The 22,774-nt window shown below is 34.9% G+C and overlaps 1 protein-coding gene across 6 annotated transcripts in view; it reads left to right on the top strand.

The window, feature by feature from the left end:
• Positions 1-22,774, top strand: part of DENND1A (DENN domain containing 1A) — a 728,196-nt gene that overhangs the window by 389,622 nt on the left and 315,800 nt on the right. For all 6 annotated transcript variants that reach the window (XM_007474630.3, XM_007474629.3, XM_007474632.3 and 3 more), the window contains one exon: positions 13,176-13,286. In XM_007474630.3, coding sequence (XP_007474692.2) covers positions 13,176-13,286 — 111 coding nt within the window. The remainder of the gene's footprint in view (positions 1-13,175; positions 13,287-22,774) is intronic.

Raw genomic sequence — 22,774 nt, 5'->3', positions numbered from 1 at the left:
TTCAAAAAAATAGAAACAGTTCTCTAATTTTTTATCATTAACATTTAATATATATGTCAGTATGACATGAGAATGAATATATTGCATCCAATATTATCAAAAGAGAATTGTACTGGAGTCAAGACACTGGGGTTTATTATATATATATACTTGTTGGAAATTTCCATATCATGTTGTCTTGAGGGGGTTATTTTACCCTTGGCCTTAAACTTTTCATCTGGAGAATGATGATGATAGTACTGGCATTGCCAGCAATTTAATTTTCTCTTAGTGTTGTGAGGCTATTCTGGACCTCAGTTCCATCTTTTTTGAAATGGGGAATGTTAATCCTTGTATCGTCTATTTTATAGGGCTTCTTTATAGAAAATAATAAGCAGCAAATATTTTTAAAAGTTTGATTTGTTGTTATCGTGATGGCACACATACAAACATATATACATATATACACCCACATATGTAGTATCAGTATCATTCATAGTAATAACATTAGCAGCAGAAATTTTAAAATGCTTCAATACTTGAAGATTTCATCTATAAAATTACTCTCTCTGCTGAGGCAAACTACAACTCCATTATATTTTAGTAATTGGTTCCATGAGTTGCTGTGGTAACAATATTTAATCATCTTCTGATGAACACTGTGGGTTATAAGCCTCTATCACATCCCTTTGCTGGGCTGTCCCACAGATTACAGACTTATATTAAGTTTATCACTGAGCTAGCACAAAGAAACACAACTTGATCCAGAGAAGAGTGTTGAACTTTAATCAGGAAGATAAGATTCAACTTCAACCTCTGATACAATACTAGCTATATGATGATAGGCAAGTCAGATATTAATACTAATGATAAGAACAACAATGATGTCCCATAATTATAATAACTGTTAGCATTTATATATTTTTTAATGTTTGTCAATATCCTGATAGGTTATTTCATTTTTTAAAATTTAAATTATATCTCAAATAATACAATGTTATATTTTGAGGGATTTGTTAATTATCACTAGAAATCAAGGAATAAATAGTATACTAAATAAAGACCACATGCCCATGGCTGATTAGCCCATTTAAAATCTCCGAGATTAGCTTACCAGTGCCACCATACTGGCTGCCAGCCCAGGAAAGAGGCCCAAGAGGACCACCCACTTGCTAATATCCTCTGTCTACAGGAAATACTTAATGACAGGAAGTTAGTGGACTCCAGAGAAATGTAGTTCTTTTTTAGTGTTACAGATTTTAAATTATAAATTTCCCCCCTGAGATCAGTGGAAGACTAGTCTCTCCAATGGATCTTATAAAGACAACCAACTTTTAAATTATAGTAATTTGAGGATAAGAGGAAAAGAGAACAAAACCAATGAATGCTGGGTGCATTGACAAAAAGCCAGTTAGGGAGCGGTCCCTTTCAGTATAGGAGTATATATACAAAAACTAAAGTTCATCCTGGATCTTCTGGTGCAATGTATATGGTCTGTGGAGGCATCTTCATGATGCCTTCTCTAAAAATGTTGTTCACTTTCTGGATTCAGAAAGATAGCATGTTTCTTCTTTTTCTTTTTTATATGCCATATTACTTTTATTTTTTTTTGAAAATTTTATTTAGTCAATTTAGAACAGTATTCCTTGCTTACAAGAATCATATTCTTTCCCTCCCTCCCCTTCCCCGACCCCTTCCCGTAGCCAACACGTAATGCCACTGGGTTTTACATGTGTCCTTATCAGAACCTATTTCCATGTTGTTGATATTTGCACTAGGATGATCATTTAGAGTCTACATCCCCAATCATATCCCACTCAACCCATGTAATCAAGCAGTTGTTTTTCTTCAGCTTTTCTGCTCCAACAGTTTTTCCTCTGGATGTGGATAGTGTTATTTCTCATAGATCCCTCCAAGTTGTTCAGGATCACTGCATTGCCACTAATGGAGAAGTCCTTTACATTCGATTGTACCTCTGTGTATAATGTTCTCCTGGTTCTGCTCCTCTCACTCTGTATCAATTCCTGGAGGTCATTCCTGTTCGCGTGGAATTCTTCCACTTTATTATTCCTTTGAGCACAATAGTATTCCATCACCAACATATACCACAATTTGTTCAGCCATTCCCCAATTGAAGGGCATCCCTTCATTTTTCCAATTTTTTGCCACCACAAAGAGCGCAGCTATGAATATTCTTGTACAAGTCGTTTTCCTTATTATCTCTTTGGGATATAAACCCAGCAGTGCTATGGCTGGATCAAAGGTCAAACAGTCTTTTAGCACCCTTTGGGCACAGTTCCAAATTGCCCTCCAGAATGGTTGGATAAGTTCATAACTCCACCAATTATGCATTAATGTCCCAATTTTGCCACATCCCCTCCAACATGTATTACTTTCCTTTGCTATAATGTTAACCAATTTGCTAGATGTGAAGTGGTACCTCAGAGTTGTTTTGATTTGTATTTCTCTGATTATAAGAGATTTAGAACATTTTTTCATGTTTATTGATAGTTTTTATTCCTTTATCTGAAAATTGCCTATTCATGTCCCTTGACCATTTATCAATTGGGGAATGGCTTGATTTTTTGTACAATTGATTTAGCTCTTTATAAATTTGAGTAATTAGACCTTTGTCAGAGTTTTTGTTATGACGATTTTTTCTCAACTTGATATTTCCCTTCTAATTTTAGTTGCATTGGTTTTGTTTGTACAAAAAACCTTTTTAATTTGATGTAACCAAAATTATTTATTTTACATTTTGTAATTTTTTCCAACTCTTGCTTGGTCTTAAAACTGTTCCATTCTCAAGATCTGACAAGTATACTATTCTATATTCACCTAATTTACTTATAGTTTCCTTCTTTATATTCAAGTCATTCACCCATTCTGAGTTTATCTTGGTGTAGGGTGTAAGATGTTGATCCAAACCTAATCTCTCCCATACTGTCTTCCAATTTTCCCAGCAGTTTTTATCAAATAGTGAATTTTGGTCCCAAAAGCTGAAATCTTTTGACTTATCATAGACACTCTTGCTGAGGTCACTTACCCCAAGTCTATTCCACTGATCCTCTATTCTGTCTCTTCGCCAGTTCCATATTGTTTTGATAACCACTGCTTTATAGTATATTTTGAGATCTGGGACTGCTAGGACACCTTCCTTCACATTTTTTTCATTATTTCCCTGGATATCCTTGATCTTTTGTTCTTCCAAATGAACTTTTTTATGGTTTTTCTAATTCAGTAAAAAAAAAATTTGGTAGTGTAAATTTTAAAACTATTCCACCCTACTCAGACCGTACTTTAGAAGATCTGATTTAGCTATTTCCTGATTAGTAACAATGGAGATACTTGGTTTAACAGAATCAAGTCTTGGGAATTCTACATTTCTCCACCCTTCTTAGTTTAACAAGTTCAGGAATGTCTGCACCATACTCAAGGGATAAGTATTTGAGAAAATGGCCTTCAACAGACATGTGCAGAAACAGTGAACAGACCCCTGGACTGTCCTAAGTCAAACTAAGCTAACATTGGTTCAGATGAGACACAGGAAAGTGATGTAAAACCATATATATAGGGCAAGTCACTTGTTCTTTTTGGCCTCTTTTCCTGGAGAGGCGTCTCTGGCTGGCAGCTTGCTAAGTGTTCCGACATCTTGACGTGGTGACATCTATTTGTCGGAGTTTTGGCGGTGAGCTAATTCAGATTCAGGCATGTTGGCTGAGCCCTCTTGGAGTTCAGGCTGATTCCTTCCTCTTTTTCTCTCCAAAACTTTACCTTCTAGAGCCTTTAATCTTCCCGCCCGGCACAAACCAGGCGGGAGAAATCCTACACCCTTTTCCTTCTCCCTTCTTCTTAAATTTCTTTCCACTACATTAATTAAATCACCATAAATTTCCAGACTGACTTGGGTAAATTTTTTTGTTGTTGTTATTTAGGATATCCATGGCGGCCAATAATTAATATAGTTTAGGTTACAACGCTAAAGATAACTTTTACTGTAGTTCGATGTGTATGACACTAAGTAAATTAGTTTGTATAGGATTGTCGTTTTTATTATTTATTATTTTATTACGTTAGCTCATCCTACCTATGAGCAATTAATGTTTTTCCAATTACTTAGATCTAGTTTTAATTGTGTGGAGAGTGTTTTGTAGTTGCATTCATATAGTTCCTGTGTTTGTCTCTGCTGATAGATTCCTAAGTATTTTATATTGTCTAGGGTGATTTGAAAATTGAATTTTCTAATTCTTTCTAATTCTTGTTGCTGAGATGTGTTGGAAATATATAGAAATGCTGATGACTTATGTAGGTTTATTTTATATCCTGCAACTTTGCTAAAGTTGTTATTTCTACTAGCTTTTTAGTTGATTCTCTAGTATTCTTTACGTAGACGATCATATCTTCTGCAAAGAGTTATTATAGCTTGGTCTCCTCATTGCCTATTTTAATGCCTTCAATTTCTTTTTCTTCTCTAATTGCTACTGCTAGTGTTTCTAGTACCATGTTAAATAATAGAGGTGATCATGGATATCGTTGTTTCACTCCTGATCTTATTAGGAAGTTTTCCAGTTTATCCCCGTAGCAGATGATTTTTGCTGATGGTTTTAGATATATACTGTTCATTATTTTTAGGAAAAGTCCTTCTATTCCTATACTTTCTAGTGTTTTCAATAAATATTGAACCATCCTCGCATTCCTGGTGTAAATCCCACCTGATCATAATAAATTACTCTCATGATCACTTGATAGAGTCTTTTTGCTAGTATTCTATTTAATATTTTTGCATCTATTTTCATTAAGGAAATTGGTCTAAAGTTTTCTTTTTCTGTTTTTCATCTGCCTCTCTTTGGAATCAGTATCATATTTGTGTCATAAAAGGAATTTGGTGGAACATTTTATTTTGCTTATGTCAAAGAATTTATATAAAATTGGGATTAGTTGTTCTTTGAATTTTTGATTGAATTCATTTGTGAATCCATCTGGTCCTGAGGTTTTTTTCTTAGGGAGTTCTTTGATGGCTTGTTCAATTTCTTTTTCTGATATGGGTATTTCTTCTTCTGTTAATCTAGGCAGTTTATATTTTTGTAAATATTCATCCATATTACCTAGATTTTCATATTTAATCGCCATATAATTGGGCATATTAGTTTTTAATGATTGCCTTAATTTCTTCTTCATTAGAGGTAAGGTCCCCCTTTTCATCTTTGATATTGCTAATCAAACTGCTAATTTGGTTTTCTTCTTTCCTCTTTTTAATTAGATTGACCAGTATGTTGCCTATTTTATTTGTTTTTTTTCAAAGTATCAGCTTCTAGTCTTATTTATTAAGTCAACAGTTCTTTGACATTCAATTTTATTAATTTCACCTTTAAATTTTAGGATCTCTAATTTAGTTTTATTTGGGGATTTTTAATTTATTCACTTTCTAGTTTTTTTATTTGCATGCCCAATTCATTGACCTCTGCCCTCCCTAATTTCTTAATATAGGAACTCAAGGATATAAATTTCTTCCTAAGTACTGCATTACCTGCATCTTATAGATTTTTAAAGGATGTCTTATCATTGCCATTTTCTTTAATGAAATTGTTAATTGTTTCTATGATTTGTTCTTTAACCAAGTTTGGAGAATCATATTATTTAATTTCCAATTAATTTTTTATTTGCCTCTCCATGTACCCTTACTAATTATTATTTTGATTGAATTGTGATCTGAAAAGATTACATTTATTATTTCTGCTCTTTTGCACTTGGTTGCACTGTTTTTATGCCTTAGTTACTACATGGTGTATTCTCTTTAAGATTTTTGCATCTATGTTCTTTAGGGATATTTGTCTGTAGTTTTCTTTCTCTGTTTTTGACCTGTCTGGCTTTGGAATCAGTACCATATTTGTGTCAAAAGGAATTTGGTAGAACTCTTTTTTTGCTTATTCTGTCAAATAGTTTGTATATTATTGGGATTAGTTGTTCTTTGAATAGCATGTTTCTTAACCTAAAATTACTCTCAAAGCAAATTTAAATTTTGCATTTTAGAATAATAATACATCCATCCCTCCCCCGGAAGAGAATGTTGAAAAACACAAGGATCACTTAGGGGTGCATGGTTAAGTTATGAGGTATATGAATCAATTGACAAGAGAAATAAAAAGCATTCAAAAAATCCAAAGAAAAAAGAAAAAATAATCTGGATGAAATATAGACTATCAAAGTCAGATGTGTAAACATTTTAAGTAAAGGAAAATAAACCTATAACAGGTCCTTGAATCAGGGCCCAATTAAAGTGATTTATGTAATTATGCACTTTCCCAATCAGCAGCCAGGACTGCAGAAAGTTTTGCCACACAATCAAAGACAGAAAAGAGACTAGATTATAGGAGCCAGGTAGGAGCCAAATTTGAGATATTTGGTAGAATGTAGGATAAGGAAGATCTGCCTTTGACATATGTCAAGAGAGCTGCAACCTTGAACCCCAAAGAAGTTCAAGTTCTCTTGTCTAGGCTCAAAATTTCATCAATCCCTTTGGGATGGTTGTTCTCTTTGACCTTGTGGGCAATTGGCACTATGCAGTTTAGCTTTGTGCAGTGATTCTTTTTGTATTCCTTTCTCCTGGAATCAAACAAAATCATTAAGCAAAGTCCCATAATTTTTTCAAACAATCAATGGCATCCTTTTTATAGTCTTAAGCTTTTTGGATATGCATTAATATTAGAACAAATATATTTTAAACTTATATTACTACAAAATTTAAAAAAGTTAAAGAAAATTTTCTCAATGCTGGTGATATTTGCTTCAAATACAAAAAGCAGAGAAAAAATAAAACTGAAATAGCATATTGTACATGCAAGCAAAATCAGTAACAAAAATCTAAAATATATAGCTTGCAATCATTGGCACACTGTGGCAGCTATGAAAAGGTAGAATACAAAAGTTTCTCCTCCTCCAAATGAGATCCATGTCCTCCTTCAAACTCGACCATGAACCACAGTGTGAGTAAATTATGATTTTCAGAATAAAACAGTAATATAGTAGATAATGCACATTCAAAAAAGTACCAAAGTCCCCAGAATTCACAATAGCCCAGTTTATTACAATAGCAAACAAACGCACTATCATATTTCATATAAGTTGCTGTATGACAAAAAATCCTATGAACTAATGGATATTTGTCACAAATTTTACAGATGTAGCAAATCTTTCAACCTTAGCAAATATATCTAAAAAAATCTATTACTACCATCATTACAAAAATGTGGCAGTGGAATCTGGGGGGTGGGGGGGAACGCCTCTGTACTGTTAATGGTGGGTCTAAACAAATGTCACCCAGAATCTAGATCATTTTAGTGGAAAGGTAGATTAAGCTGACAAGTTACATGGGAGCCATGCAGGGGTACTATGCCCTGGGATCAACTTCCTAGATCTTTAGTATGAGACTGTTTGTCCCATCCATTCACATTTTTACATATGCGGGAGTTGGGGATTATAATAGTGCTTCACTTCAGCTATTAAAATGGACTCTTTACCTCTTGTTACAAATAACTCAGAGGTCAGCAAAATGATCAGAATTGTTTAAAGAAAAAATCTAAAAATCATTTCTGAAGACCCCTTAAAAATCAATTTGAGATATTTAGCTCATTAAATTTTTCAAAAGGTTGCTAGCCAGGTTGAGTCCATCCATCAACTATGTGACAATTAACAAATGCAAAATGGAAATAAATGCTGTTTATGGGCTTTTATAATATATCTATATATATGAAGTCAGTGGGCTCCTGGGAAATGTAGTTCTTTTTTAGGTTATCAGATTTTCAGTCATACACATTTTATCCTCACAATAACTATGAAAAGTAGGCACTGTTGTTATCTCACATACCTCCCCCCCTTTTGTTTTCAAATGAGGAGATAGACTGAATTAAATTAATTTGCCCAGGACCACATAGCTATTAAGTGGCTCAGGTTGGATTTGAACTCAGGCCTTCCTGACTCCAGGCCTAGTGCTTTATTCATTGTACATCCTGGCCACCTAACTTAACCTCTTTGACCTTCAGTTTCTTCATCATTTATAAATGGGCATAATAACATCTCTACCTCAGGTTTGAGATTGGGTTGTCATGAAGGAAGCCCAATTGAGATGTACATATTTATGTACAATTAATGACACTATATAAATAGTAGCAACTATTATAAGACTTTCTTTTTATTTAAGTGGTATAACCCATGAGAATCAAATGCCATATATTTGATATAGCATGGCAATGTGGGAACCCTAACCTTTTGAAAGGGAAATTTCAGTGAAGGATTGTCATTGAAAATTTTTTTTGAAAAAAGTTAAATAAGCATGTTTTAGTCTTTAAAGTAGTGATCTACGTATTAAAGACATATCCAAGATCACAAAAAGATGTATAGGAATAATTGTTGTGTCGGGCTTGTAGTTTAAAGCATCCCATGTTGGTTGTGTTTTGAAAGTGTCAGTTGATTAATGGATAATCATATGGAACTTCATGTGAAATATTAAACAAACTTGTCATGATTATCTAGCTTGGTGTCGGACAAAATGGTTAATGATTCATAGAAAGCATTTAGAATGAACAGTTACATGTAATATCACTGAGGTGTCAGTTTTCCCAAAGATTTGCTAGGATACAGACAAGATTTATGAACTCATAGTGATGTCCAAAAATAAACAAATGGAGTTCGTTGCTGTCAACCCATTATCTCATAGTGAGATTGTCAGGTAATTGTTTATTGAAATAGTTTTTACATTGGTACAGAAGAATGACTGCAGCTTTTGGGTAATCTCTGCTTTCTTTCTGATAAATCTTGTTACTGTCTTAAATACTTATTAAGCACCTCTGGACTGAGTTTCTGAAGAACTAGGCTCTATGTTCAACTCTGCCACTATATAATCTTGTTCTAGTCACTTCTTTAGGAGCCTTAATTTTGTCATTTGTAAAATTTTGTTTTTACTTGGTGATATCTGAGCTTCCTTCAGGGTTTGCTATCCTTTCTTTTAACATCATGATTTAATATGTTTAATGTCATGATTTGGTAGAAAGAAACCTGAATATTGGAGTGAGAGGACCCTGGTTCAAATTATTCTTCCACTTTTGCTATTTGTGAATTTGGGCAAGTTACTTAGCCCTCTGCAGCTCAGTTTCCTTCTCTCTTAATTTTTTGGGGAAAAACAAAACAAAACAAAACAAAACGTTAGACTAAATGGTTTTTTAAGACCTTTTCAAATTTATAATCTAAATCTGTGATAGTTTTAACATTCTGAATGCCTATGTCCCTAGTACCCCTAAACTTTTATGTTTTAACATTCTAAGATCTTTCTCGTTCTAAAATTTTGTGTTCTATGAATCTAGTGAGTGGACTTTTTCTTACATTTTTGATGTTTCCTTCTTAAAAATTTTAGATTCAAAATTCATAATGTATACTCAGTTTCCTAGAAAAAGTAGGAAACTGTCCATGTAGTTTTAACAATATCATATGAACTTAGGGAAGGCATTGATGATTTGCTTTGTGGCATTAGCAGAACAAATGTCATGTTTCAGAAATAAAACCTGTTGAAAAACTATCAAACATTCCTGCCTAGTTGAGTCATCTAAAATGGGTCTTGTGAATCATAGGATCATCGAATGTTAAAGCAAGAAAGTACCTTAGAAAACTGTTTCTTTTTCCTCATTTTAGAAGAAGTTTATATTTCAACTATTCATAGTTGCTATGGCCCTGAAAGTCACTAAGCACAGTGAGATGATCAGCAAGGTTGACTAACATTGGTTTGGAAGCATCCAGACAGGATATGTTGGGTGTTGGCATTGTGCCAGAAAACTATCCTCCACAATATCCTGGGCTTAAGATATATTTCCTCTCTCATTCCTCATTTTTCATCTCCTTTGTTTTGTCCATTCTTTCCCCCATTTTCTTTTTCTTTCTCTCTTTCTTACTCTTCATTTTTATCTGTTATTCTTTTCTTTCCTTTTTTTTATTCTTGTATCTTCTCATTCCTTATTCTTCTATCACCCCCTCTTCCTGCTCCTCATCCCATCTCCTCTTCTTTTTCTTTAATTTCTTCCTCTTTCATTTCTTTTTCCTCAGTTTTCATTCTTATTCTCATTCTATCTTTTATTCTTCCCCTCCCATCCTACTCCACATTTTCCTCTTCTCAGTGCCAGTGTTTAAGTCAGCATGTAGTAATCTTGAATATCCTGATAGCTTTGACTTGAGAAAGAGAAATAGAAAGATGATAAGGACACCATTTCCCAATCTCCTAATATCTTCTCATGTCTAAAGTGCCCCTAGCTTTACAGGGGCTTTGGGTTACTATAGTTCTTACTCATCTCTTCCATTCAAGCAGTTATAGATTCAGGCATGTGATATCCCAGAAGGAAACAGGCAGGGGGAGGAAGCAGATAAAGGAGACAGCTTCTGTTTAGACACAAATATCTTGGTAATCAGCACAGATGGGATGAGAAATACCGAAAAAGTACATGACAGTTTAGAGGGGATTTGGCTAAATGTTATATATTTTTAATATACCTGTGTGTTGCTTTTACAACAAGCATCTGAGTCTGTTAGCATATGGTTTCTGGGGGTATTTCTTGTATTAACCAATATAGGTTTACTTGTTAAATCCATTCTTTTCTCTACTCCTCAAATGCATTTTTACAATTATGGAATTTTTTCCCCTTATCCCAACAAAATAAGGTTGAAAATTTGTCTCTAACGCTGTTTCTTCATATTTGGATGGCAAGCTGGGGAACATATTTTTGCACAGTATGAAACTTCTTGGCAGACTCCTCAGGCCACGTATTGGTGGCTTTAGAGTTATCTTTGGATCTGTCAAAAGTGCTAATGGGCTCTCTGGGCTCCTTTAAGCTCCTCAATCCTATTTTTCTTTTTCTTGAAAGAAAAAAGAAATCTACACATTTCATCGACAGTTAAGCTTTTACTAAAATCCTGAGCTACTCTATATTTTTGTCTACACGTGTGTGTTGGTTAGAAGGTCTCTGCTATGTTAGCATCTACAGTGGAGCCCTATCCTGACATCATTAGCAGAGTGAGTCCTTCCTTCATCCAGCAGGAGATGCTCTTATTGACTGTCTTGGAATGCTATTTCTTTTTCCTATCAAATAGACTATGCCATGTGCAAGCACCAAGTATTAGAATGAAAGTCTCTTAAGGCATGAGTTGGTAACCATTGAACAAAGCACATCAAATTAAAGTCAGTCTAGAACAGGCAGTGTTAAAAAATACTAGAGCCAAATGGGACATTAGTCACTATCTAATCCAGTCTTCTCATTTTACTTGTGAGGGAACTCAAGCCCAGAAGAGTGAAAAACTGTCCATGCTGTGATGCAAAGTAGCTCTCTCAGTGCCAGGATTGGAGCCATACTCCCTGGCTTCTACCTCCATCCTTTTTCTGCCACACAATGTTTTCTTTTTGCCAACTGGTTTCTCTGCTGATTGCCACATTTTGGACTACATCTGTTGGAGGACACTCTTCCTAAATATGGTGCTTACTTTGTAATTTTTGATCTGTTACAAAATTAATACACTCTCAATTTGTGAGGTTCTCTGGTTAATATCGTACTTCAGCTAAACAGTAATGAATCATAAGATAAATGCCCCTGCTTATTCCCAACTGTTTCAATTGTTGTAATGCACATTGTGCTATTTGCATATAAAATCCGCTCAGCTCTCTTGAATTAGTTGGGTTGTAAATCCCTAATCATTATAAATTGCAGCTTCTGGTATAGAGAACTTTTCTTTATTTCTGGAAGAATGTATTATGTGACATTGAAAGCCTATATAGCTCTGAAGAAACAATCATGTCCACATAACTATTAAAGTCCTAGGAATGAGGCATAATGAAACACTTGAATATTTTTTTAATCAGAAGTACTGTTTCAAAGAGTCAATGGCAGTCTACAGAGAAAGCGCCCAAAAATGCTGCCTTGTCACACCTTACTTCTCATCTTGCCTCTCCCTAGCCTTTAAGAAGGACTGTGAGCCCTTTGAGCTTCAATTTCCTCATCTGAAAAATGTACTTGGACAAAATCTCCTGGGATCCTCCTTGTTCTGTGTTTTAACATTTGTTCTAGTAAAATGTGATTCCATCTTGATAATGGAAAGATCACTAAGTTTGAAGTCAGTGGATTTGGGGTTAGCTCTCACACTTGCTAGCCATGTTACCCTAGGCCACATCATTTAACCTACTAAGCCTCAATTTTCTCATCTGGAAAATCTGGATGGTATGGTTCACCTCACTATGTTGTTGAGGGGAAGTGTTTTGTTAGTAATAAAGATCTTAGTAAATGTGATGTAATGTCATTATTAAAACCATTTTACTAATTCAATGCAATTCACTCAACATTTATCAACTGTTGTGCGGGCATCATAAAGACCCTGTGCTAGGTAGTTGAAGTAACACAAAGATTAATCAGGCTTTGACATTGTGAAGGGTTTGGGGGGGGGGGGCATGAATAAATAACGATTATACAAAATGCTTGAAAGGCCAGAAAGGGAGCTTTCACTTTCATCTGCTGGTTGGATCAAAGGAGACCTTTTGGGAGAAGGTGGTATTAAGATGAACCTTGACAGTGATTGGGTAGGATATCAACAGATTACAAAGGTCAGGGGGGAGGGCAGACCACATATTAAAAAAAAAGTGAAAAAAGGCAAGGAGACAGGTAAGAAATTCATGCATTGGGTGAAAAGATAGACTAGACAACCTCTTTGGTCTTAGATTTTATACTTATGCATTTAGAGCAATGCTTCCAGAGACCTAGACTTCTGTATTTAGTTTCAGATGCCTTTTGGAAGAGAGAGGAATGATAATATGGTTGATAGCACCCTGATGAACCTTGAATGTTGACCCTTATGGTCTTTTTTTCTTTAGAATTTATCTGCTGTACAAAGTTTTATCTGCTGTACAAATTTTGTCAGAGAAAACTGTGTTTTCAGGCAATTCCCACCCATTATTGGAGATTTAATGAAGTCTAATGTCCTCCCATTGACTCTTCCTCCAATTTGGGATATCCTACCCAATCACTGTCAAGGTTCAACTTAATACCACCTTCTCCTAAAAAGTCTCCTTTGGGCACCCAATTGTTTCTGTTTCATGTTCTCCCCCTGTCTGTTAATGTTTATAATTATGTATAAACTCCAAACACAACCAATTCTTTTTTTTTTATGCCTCCTAGAGAAATCTGACTGAATATTTTGTGGCTGTGGATGTTAACAACATGCTACACCTCTATGCCAGTATGTTATATGAACGACGAATCCTTATCAGCAGCAGCAAGTTGAGCACTGTAAGTAGAGAATAACAGAAATAGGCTAACTTCTGTACTGTTTTCTCTGCCAGGAGTTCAACAGGGGGGGAAATGATCCTTTTGTGCTTCAAGAAAAACTTCAAGAAAAAAACATTCAAATGCTATTTAAACTTTGACAAGAGTCTACTGGTACTGTACCCAAAACTTTACTTGTTAATGCGGTATGGATAAAAACAAAAAAGCACTGGCCTCAAAGCTGAGACACTTGGGTTTGTGTCCCATTGGTGTGGTAAAGTGAAAAGACAGCGAGCTGGATTTAGTCACAGGTTTGGATTCTGAAGCCTCTACTCTTGACTTGTTTTGTGGCCTCGGGTTAGTTTTTTTAACCTTCTGGGCCTCAATTTCCATGTCTTCAATGAGGGAGCTGGATGAAGATTTCTTCCACTCTAATTCTATGATCCTGATTCTATAATCACTTATTATCCACATAGCCTTGAACCAAGTCACTTCCATTCACTGAACCTAAGTTTATTTAACTATAAAACAGAGATAAGAGTTCTAGACCATATACCAAACCGTCATTCATGTAGTCAATAAACCTTTTACTTAGTGCCTTCTCATTGCTAAAGTCTGGAGATACAAAGATAAAAGAGTCATTATTAGGAAAGTACTTTGAAAACTGTAAGGGCTTTAAAAAAAAAAAAGCTTTTTTTTTTTTTTTTTGGTGGGGGATGACTGAATATCTTACCCTGGCCAGATGAGCAGTGAACTTTGATGGGCCCAATCCCATTGCTTATCAACATGGAAGTTTTGACCTGATCTGTCACTCACCTGAGCTAATTGCCATTTCTTAAGCAATCTAGCTGCCTTTTGCTCCCAGATGCTCACCATATGGGTATTAGAAAAAAGTATAGATACTGGATGAGCTTAGCACATTGCATTTCAGAATTTCTAAGCTCAAATCATCCACCAACTTTAGCCTCTTCATTATTAAGGGTTACAAATTTGCACCACTACCCCAGGCAATAGCTCATTTTTTATGGCTCTTTAAAGTTTGTAAAGTGCTTTCTGTGACTAGTCTAGATTTCAAAATAGGAAGAATGAACTTTTATATCATGGAATACCAGTTTTGAAAGTAACACAAGGGTCATACCACAAATCAGGCTCAATAATGTAGAAATATGGTGGTGCTAGAAGCAATTTTTTCTTAATAAAATTTATAGATTTTTTCTTCCCTATATGTTTCATATACATTTTTTGACAACAGACACTTACTAGTAAATGCCCAAATTCCTTTGTAAAATATATTTCTTGAGGAAACAGTTTAATTATTCATAAATAACTTAAAGAAGAATTTGTCTTTTAACTTTATTAGTATAACACTAACCATTGTATTTGGCTAGTTTTATTGCTTCTCTTATACTGACTTTATGTAGTCATAGTCATTTTGACATTATTTTCCCTACTTTGCATCACTTTATATAACTCCTCCCAAATTTCTCACAATTCTTCATTCTTATAAACCACTATGACATAATAATATTCCATTGTATTTATAATATATTATTTGCATCACAGTCATTCTAGGTTTTTGTTAATATGACTAATATTAGACTGCTACTACCCTTCTTTCTTTAGAGAGGTGGGAACTGTGAGTGTAGAATATTTCAGAAGCCTCACATGCAATGACTATCAGTAGGTTTTGCTTCTCTGGTATTCTTTGTTTCAAGAGAAATTTTACTTAGAGTAGGGGACTGTGAAGATTGTGATATTAAAACAAAAAAGAAGAGAAATCCATAAAACTTTTTTTAAATGCTGCTGTGATCCCAAAGGCTAAATTTTATATGTTAACTGTTGAAGCAAGAGAGCAAGCAATGTTTATCAGTTGTTTTTCAGCAGGAATTATGTCAGTAAAGTGACTAAAATGGTGATACACTTTGATCTAGAAATTCTACCAATAGGCTTGTGCCTCAGTGAGGTCATTGATAAGAAAAAAAGCCCTATATATCTCAGGAGAGGAATAGAGAATATGTGCTGTTTCTGAATGTTTAATGCTTTTTTCTGAGGTAGAGTGTATAATGGCCTGACATATAGTATGCCCTTAAAAAGTGTTTGTTAAATTGAATCAAATATAAGACTTTAAAAAATCTTTAAATTTTATTTTATTTTAAAATTTTTTCCATGATTACATTATTGTTGTCTCCCTCCTCTTTCCTCTCCCCCCTCCTAGAGTTGACAAGCAATTCCTCTGAGTTATACATACATTATCACTCATAATCTATTTCCACATTATTCATTTTTATAAGAGAGTAATATTTTAAAAATCAACCCCCAAATCATGTACTCATATAAACAAGTGCTAAATAATATATTTTCTTCTAGATATCTACTCCCACAGTTCTTTCTGTAAATGTGGATAGCATTTTTTCTCATAAGTCCTCCAGAGTTATCCTGGATTGTTGCAGTGCTTTTAGTAGCAAAGTCTATTACATTTGATTGTCCCACAATGTTTCAGTTACTGTGTATAATGTTCTCCTGGTTCTGCTTCAAATATAATATTTGGCTAAAATATGATCTTTTTCTTCATGTATCTCACAATCTGATAGACCATTCTGATGCACAGATAGCTAAATCTAGAATAATAAGATAAATGCATAGGCACTCAGAAGTAGCAAAGATATCGTCAGAATATATCTGACCAAAAGTGAAGGTAGGCTGGTCATGGAGTAAGAGCAAAAGTAGAATATGATTGGCTGAAATGCCTATCTTGTTTCTACAAACTATTAAATGAACCAAAAGAAGACCTCCTACATGTTGGTTAGGTAGAGCTTCCAGAAAGTTTATAGGTAGACATGGACTGGAATTATGTAGAATGAGAAGGTGTGGAGAGATGTTTGATCTACACCAGTAGAGGGAGTAGCTACACCAATGAGATCTTGCATTCATTAAAATATTAATGTTTAAAAGAAAGGTGCAAAGAAAGTAGTAGAGTGGGCAGGAGGGGAGGCACAAGACAGGGGCATTATGATAAGAAGATCAGAAATTTCTTGGAGAAGAGCATTTGAGCTCACTTTTAAAGTGCGGGTTGGAATACAAGAGAGCACTCACCATACTTAAATAAGTATCATATCATCCTCCATTTAGCTCTGTCCTTGAAATTAATTTCTTAATAACTATGGATTTTGTCAGATGCTATAATGCAATCTAACCAAAGGCTGCCTCAAGCTTAGTGGAGATATCCAGCTGACAGTTGTATTACATGAAGGAAGTGAATATGTCACTTTACTGATTGAGGATAGGAGAAGATGAGGAAGGATATGTCTAGGAAGTATATTTGCCTATCACTAAAACCTAAGTTTGATTTCATAGCTGTCTGAAATATCTCATTGAATCTCATTTGTCATCATTACAGAGTCATGATAAGCTGTATACAATTACTCGGAAAGAAATGACTGTAATTTGACTTGGGTTTTATGGCCCCTATAATTTTAGAATTAAAAAGTCCAGCTATTGTTGCCTTTTATATCCCCATATTACTAACATTTACTCTGTGTTAGAGAAGCCATTTTTACTCACTTTTAGTTGTTGGAGAGAAAAAAATATATAAAGACTACTTTAGCCTGAGATCTTCTGGTGACCCTTTCTTGATGAATCCAGATGTGGCCAGTAATACCTCAGTCCATTTCATTTTTCTCAATTTTATTTGAAAAGATGGGGACTTAATGCTTCTTAGGATCCATCAAGCACCTGAAAGATAAAAGCCACGGAAGTCATCCAGAGTGCTGCCATCCTTAGAAACAGCAACACACATCAATACAGATTCTTTCCTAGTGCACTTACCATCTGTTTAGTGTTTTACATTTTGATATTTCATTGTCAATAAATAGTGGCATTTTTTGCATAAAACAAAATTATATGTTTTCTGTTTGCTCTCACTATGTATTGATTGTTTTCTTTTTATGGATGATAAATAAGAGATACTTAACTAATTTTTATTCTTTCCTTTTGTACTAAAAAAACATCAAAAGACTTTCACAAGAAAAAAGTTTTCTTTCCTATAACATGTTTTCTGACATGTGTGGCCATTGATCTGCCCATTGGTTGCCAAGGCACAGATCATCCATTATTTGTGTAATTTTGCTATGGAACTTCACTAGGTTCTTCACTTTTGTAGCTTTATAGCATTTAAAGTTGGAAAAAGCTTTAGAAGTCATCTAGTCTGACAATATTATTTTACAGGGAAGAAAACAAAAACCCAGAGAGGATAAGTGACTTGGCCAAGATTATATTGGTAATAAGTAGGAAATCTAGTGATCTTCTGACTAAACTGACTCTAAACTCTAAACTGAATGGCTCTTCAGCTTTATCATCTATTTCTTTCCTCCTTTGAATTCCATTTTTCACACCACTGCTAGAATAACTGCTAGAATCCGCAAACATTTATTAAGTACCTAATATGTATAAGGCCTTATCCTTACTATTAAAAATGCAAAGATATCTGTGCCGCAGACATTGTTTTCAGGAAGCTTATGAATTATTGAGAGGAATGACATGTGTAATTGTCATATATAACTATAAGTAAGAGTAAGAAAAGTGCAAAGTAGTTATCTCTAAAACCTGCTCTGACAAATTTGAAGAGAGAGATATCCTTATCTGGGAAATCTAAAGGAAGGGTCATAGATGAGGTAACATCTGAATTTGACTTTAAAGGAAAATATTAACTTCAAAAGGTAGAGGATGATGGAGAAAGGTGCCCCTTCCAAGGAAGGCATGGAAAATGGAATGAGTATAATAAGTGCAATGATGAGAGAAGGTAGGACAAAATTGAGGAAAGTTGCATTCTTTAGCCCAGTTTGATTTGAACCTAGTGTTTTAAATGGAATAGTATTAGATAAGGCTGAAAAGTCAGCCTTAAATGCTACGATAAGAATTTATTCTGGTGGCGTTGGAAAACTGGAAAGTTTTTTAGATCAGTGGCATGCTTATAGAAAATGGAAAGTATATGTAGTAGAAAATCTTTGTTGAAACATCAGATAGCTAGGTGGCACAATGGAATGCTGGGTCTGGGGTCAAGAAGACCTTAGAACAGACCTAAGACACTGACCTCAAGACAGCTGTGTGACCTTGGACAAGTCATTTAACTCTCTTGGCTTCAGTTTCTTCCTCTTAAAAATGAGGTGAAGAAGGAAATGGCAAATAACTCCAGTATCTTTGCCAAGATAACCCCAAACAGGGTCACAAAGAGTCAGATATGACTTAAACTCCTGAACAATAACAACAATGCCAACTTAATGTAGTAGAATGAATATAAACTAAAAGTCTTGAGACTTAGGTTTAAATTATAGCCCAACCATGGGGAAGTTACTTCCCCTTTCTAAGCCTCAGTTATCTTATCTCTTAAATGAGAGGGTAGAATTATTTGTAATATAGTTATCGATATGCCTTTCTTATACCTGTATGAAACTATATACTTTCTGAGGACAGTGTCCTGTCTGATCTTAGTATCTCCTTTGGCATCTAATGCTCTATACTAAGTAGATACTAGTTGTTTATTTAAAACATTATTCAGACATTTGAATGTTTGAATTATAAACTATATCACATGACCCCAATTTTTAACCCTAACCATACTTTTCTGAAAATCAGGATGGTAATTTAACAGAAGAGCAGTATGATCAGAATTTGAGTTGTTTGTGAGAATTATGACCTTGGACAGGTCACTTAAACTTTCCTTTTATTCATTTATTCATTGAGTCTTATATGTGTTAGTCATCATGCTAGAAACTAGGTCTATAGAAACAGAGTATTCCCTTCCTTTAAAGAAAAGGGAAGGGCATGGATGAAAAACAGGAACACATAAGAACATAGAAAAGGAACCAGAAGATAGGGAAAGACTGAAAATTAGAGGAGAGGGGTGAGGAATGATTGTGAGGGCAAGCTAAGGGGTATGAGTTTAAGGACATGAGTAGAGATGTTGGCCTTGTTGAAAATAAAGGCTAATTTGAATGCTCAGCAGGAGAGAAAGAATAATGGCAGTGGGTTTATGAATAGGAAAGAAGAGGAAGTTCACTTAAACTGAGAGGCAGTATGGGGTAATAGTTAGTGTCATTCTGCGAATCAGAAAGATCTATATTCAAACCTTGTCCTAAGCACTTCCTAGTTGTTCAAACCTGAGCAGATCACTAAATCTTTGAGCCTCAATTGTCTTTTGTATAATGAGGATAAAAATAGCACTTAACTCACATACAAGTGCTTTGTAAGACTTTTCTGTTCTACATAAACACAAATTATTAATATTATTGTTAATTATTTTCTCAGTAAAGTATCATGTGAAGGGTTCTGCTGGGCAAGATGGGGGACAGAATCTGCTGGGAGGCTTTGAAAAAAGAAGGAACATTTTAGGACAGACATTGTTTTGTTCCTGGAGGAAGTTAGGAAGTCAATTAGGGAAGGTAAAAAAAGAAACAATAGTAATAGTAAGGGCCCTACTGATATAAATTTATAATGAACCTAGTCAGTATGGTTGTATGATTGGAAGAGAAGCCATCTTCCTGTTTGGCCCAATCTTTTTTTCTCTTTTGACCAAAGATCCTCAATCCTTTCAATAAATTCTAAAATGGCAAGGTTCCAAGTCCTCCTCTGGAGGCTTCAGATTGTCAACATTTCTCTTAAACCTTCCATCCAATTTTCAGATCTTTTTACAATGAACTGTATCTTGTGCCTCACTTCTCTTCTGTAAAATGGGAATGCTATTCCATCTACAATAATCTGTTCTAAGCTACGAAGGTGACAAAAGAACATTTGTAAAGTATTTCCAGTTTTCTGGAATGATGGGAATTGACAAATCCCACATCAATCTTGCAGCTTGCCTATTTGCAGCCCTTCAAGCAGAGACGAGAGTGACAGTTTCAGACAGGTTTGAAACATTGGATCTGTGCCAGAGCATCCTTGCCTGCACACTCTGCTCTATGTGTTCCAGCCGTAGGAACAAGCTGCATTATTTTATTTCAAACTGTGCTCAGGGGAAGCCAAGACCTTGTAACTGGAAACTTACCAAGCAGTGAATTCTAAGACTATATTTAGTCTTATGTATTTTTTTATATGGGTTGTATAAAGCTGGTCCATCAATACATATATCTTGTACAGGCACTGTGAATGGACAATGAACTGAGCCCAGAACTAAACAGGAGCAGCACAAGCTCACTTGCCTTTCAGAAACTGCACAATACTTTGAATGACCCCAAGTTTCTTCATGAAACAACGGCCCAATTTTTAAACATTAGTATTCATCTTCTGATGCTATATGACTGCAAATCATGGAATACTACTCTCCCATAAGAATTAAAATTAAGTCACCCATAGAACAATTGATATTTGCATGAAAGGTGTATGCACCAGTGCATTATCAACACATAGTAGTTATATAAGAGAAGCAGCATAAATGGAGGCATCCATGAGAATTATGATCTCCCAGAAAGGTAGGTCAGTCATTTAGTGAGAGAGTTGACATCCAGACAATATCAATAGATCTAGAAGAAAAACCCAAAAATATTGAGTAGAAAATCTGTGGAGAATTTATGGCACAACACGGACAAGAGTTCCTCATGTTTAGAAGATATGAATGAGTTGTGATCTTTGCAGTAAGAGAGGACTCATATGGGTAACTGTTTAGACTTATCAAAAAACCAAAGTAGATTTTATTTTATTTTATTTTTATTAAATTTTTATTTTTATTTTTCATGAACTTTTTGTTCTTTTAAACTTCATTTTTTTTTTATTTTTTAAAGAAAGATAGACCAGTTTCATTTATGTTCATAACAAAAGCAGAGTATTCAGAGCTATAAGAAGAAAATTATTCCCTTTGGAGAAGAGAGAAATCCTTAGGAGAGAGCACTAAGACTGAGGTGGGAGGAGAATTAATAAAGAAGGAAGCAGTCAGGAAAGACTATGTGTCAGAAGTAATGAAAGAGCTGATGATCTTTAAAAAACAACTGGAGGCTCTAAAAGGCAAAGGTGAGGACAGTGGTCATGAGTAGAACCCAGTGCAAAGGCAAGGAGATGGGATGTTTTGAATAGGGAACAATAAAGAGTGGGTCAAGAGAGGAATAATTTGAAATTCATCTGTAAAGATAGCATGCAGTTTCTTTGCGAAAAGTCTTAATTTGTAAGCCAAGGAGTTTGTATCTTATCCTAGAGGCAATTGAAATCCTCTGAAATTTTATCAAGCAATAAATTAGCATAGTCTTCTTTGTGCTTTAGGAATGTGTTGGCTATGTGGAGGGCAAACTTCAGAAGGTGAGACTGGAGGCAGCAGATCAATCAGGAGGTCATTGTAGTAGATCAGGTGATAATTAAAGCTTAAACCAGGGACTGTAGTCATGTAGTTGGGAAAAAGTGGAATGATATGAGAGATACTGTAGAGGTAGTATCAGCAAAGCTTGACCACACACTAGTTTTGGAGAGTGAGGTAGAGCAAAAAGCTAAAGATGACACCTACCTTTTATTCCCTGGTAACTGAAAATAGGGAAGTTAAGAAGGAAGTGGGTTCTCTGGGTAAAGGTTAGGGAATAATGATTTCTATTCAATTCAGACCTGAGATAATGACTTATTCTTTAGCTCTTTAAAGTTTTCAAAGAGCTTTCTTTGCCAAAACTCAATGAGGTAGTCTAGGTTAACCAAATACCTTATCTTATTTGATCACATCTTTATACATGAGGCAATTCGGTCTCAGAGAAGTGAAAATAGGAGAAATTTCTTCAAGACTAGAAGAAGAAGGATGTTACAGTCAGAAGATAGCAGAATGAGCAAGAATGAGAAGGGGAGAAGAGATGAAATCTAGTTGTAGCAGACAAAATCTAGACGACATTGAGATGTGTCTGATCATTCCTGGATGTTGAATTAAGGATGTGCTCTATAATGTTTATTTCAATAAGATCGGTTAGGTGGCCCAGTGAATAGAGAGCCAGGACTAGAGATAGGAGGTCCTGGGTTCAAATGTGGCTCAAACACTTCATAGCACTGTGACCCTTGGCAAGTCACTTAAACCCCATGGCATAGCTTTTTTTTTTCACTCTTCTACCTTGGAACCAATACTCAATACTAATTTTAAGACAGAAGGAAAGGGTTTAAAAAAAAAATTCAGTTCAGTGTGATGAAGAGCACTCCACTCCAAGTCAAGAAACTGTGGTTCAAACTAGAATCTGCCATTTTCTACCTGCCAGATTTTGACTAATAAACTAAACTTTTCATTAATAAAATTATCTCAAAGTAGAGAATTTCCTGGGAATTAGACTCAGATTCTTCCTGGGAAATCCTAGAAATCCCCTTGACATTCATTCCCAGGAAATGTGCTGGTACTGATTTAAGAATGATCATTTATTTAGTTTTAACACTTTCACAAATGTTTAGGAGGCAGGTTAGCGTAATAGAAAGCACTATAGTGATTTGAAATCAGAGAAGCCTGTGTTCAAATGTTAGCTCCATCAATTACTTAATCATATAATCATGAGAAAATTTCCTTCATTTTC

The sequence above is a fragment of the Monodelphis domestica genome, chromosome 1, assembly GCF_027887165.1.
Source record: "Monodelphis domestica isolate mMonDom1 chromosome 1, mMonDom1.pri, whole genome shotgun sequence".
Taxonomy (NCBI): Eukaryota; Metazoa; Chordata; class Mammalia; order Didelphimorphia; family Didelphidae; genus Monodelphis; species Monodelphis domestica.
The sequence above is the reverse complement of the archived record's forward strand: the minus strand, read 5'-3'. Positions and strand labels throughout refer to the sequence as shown.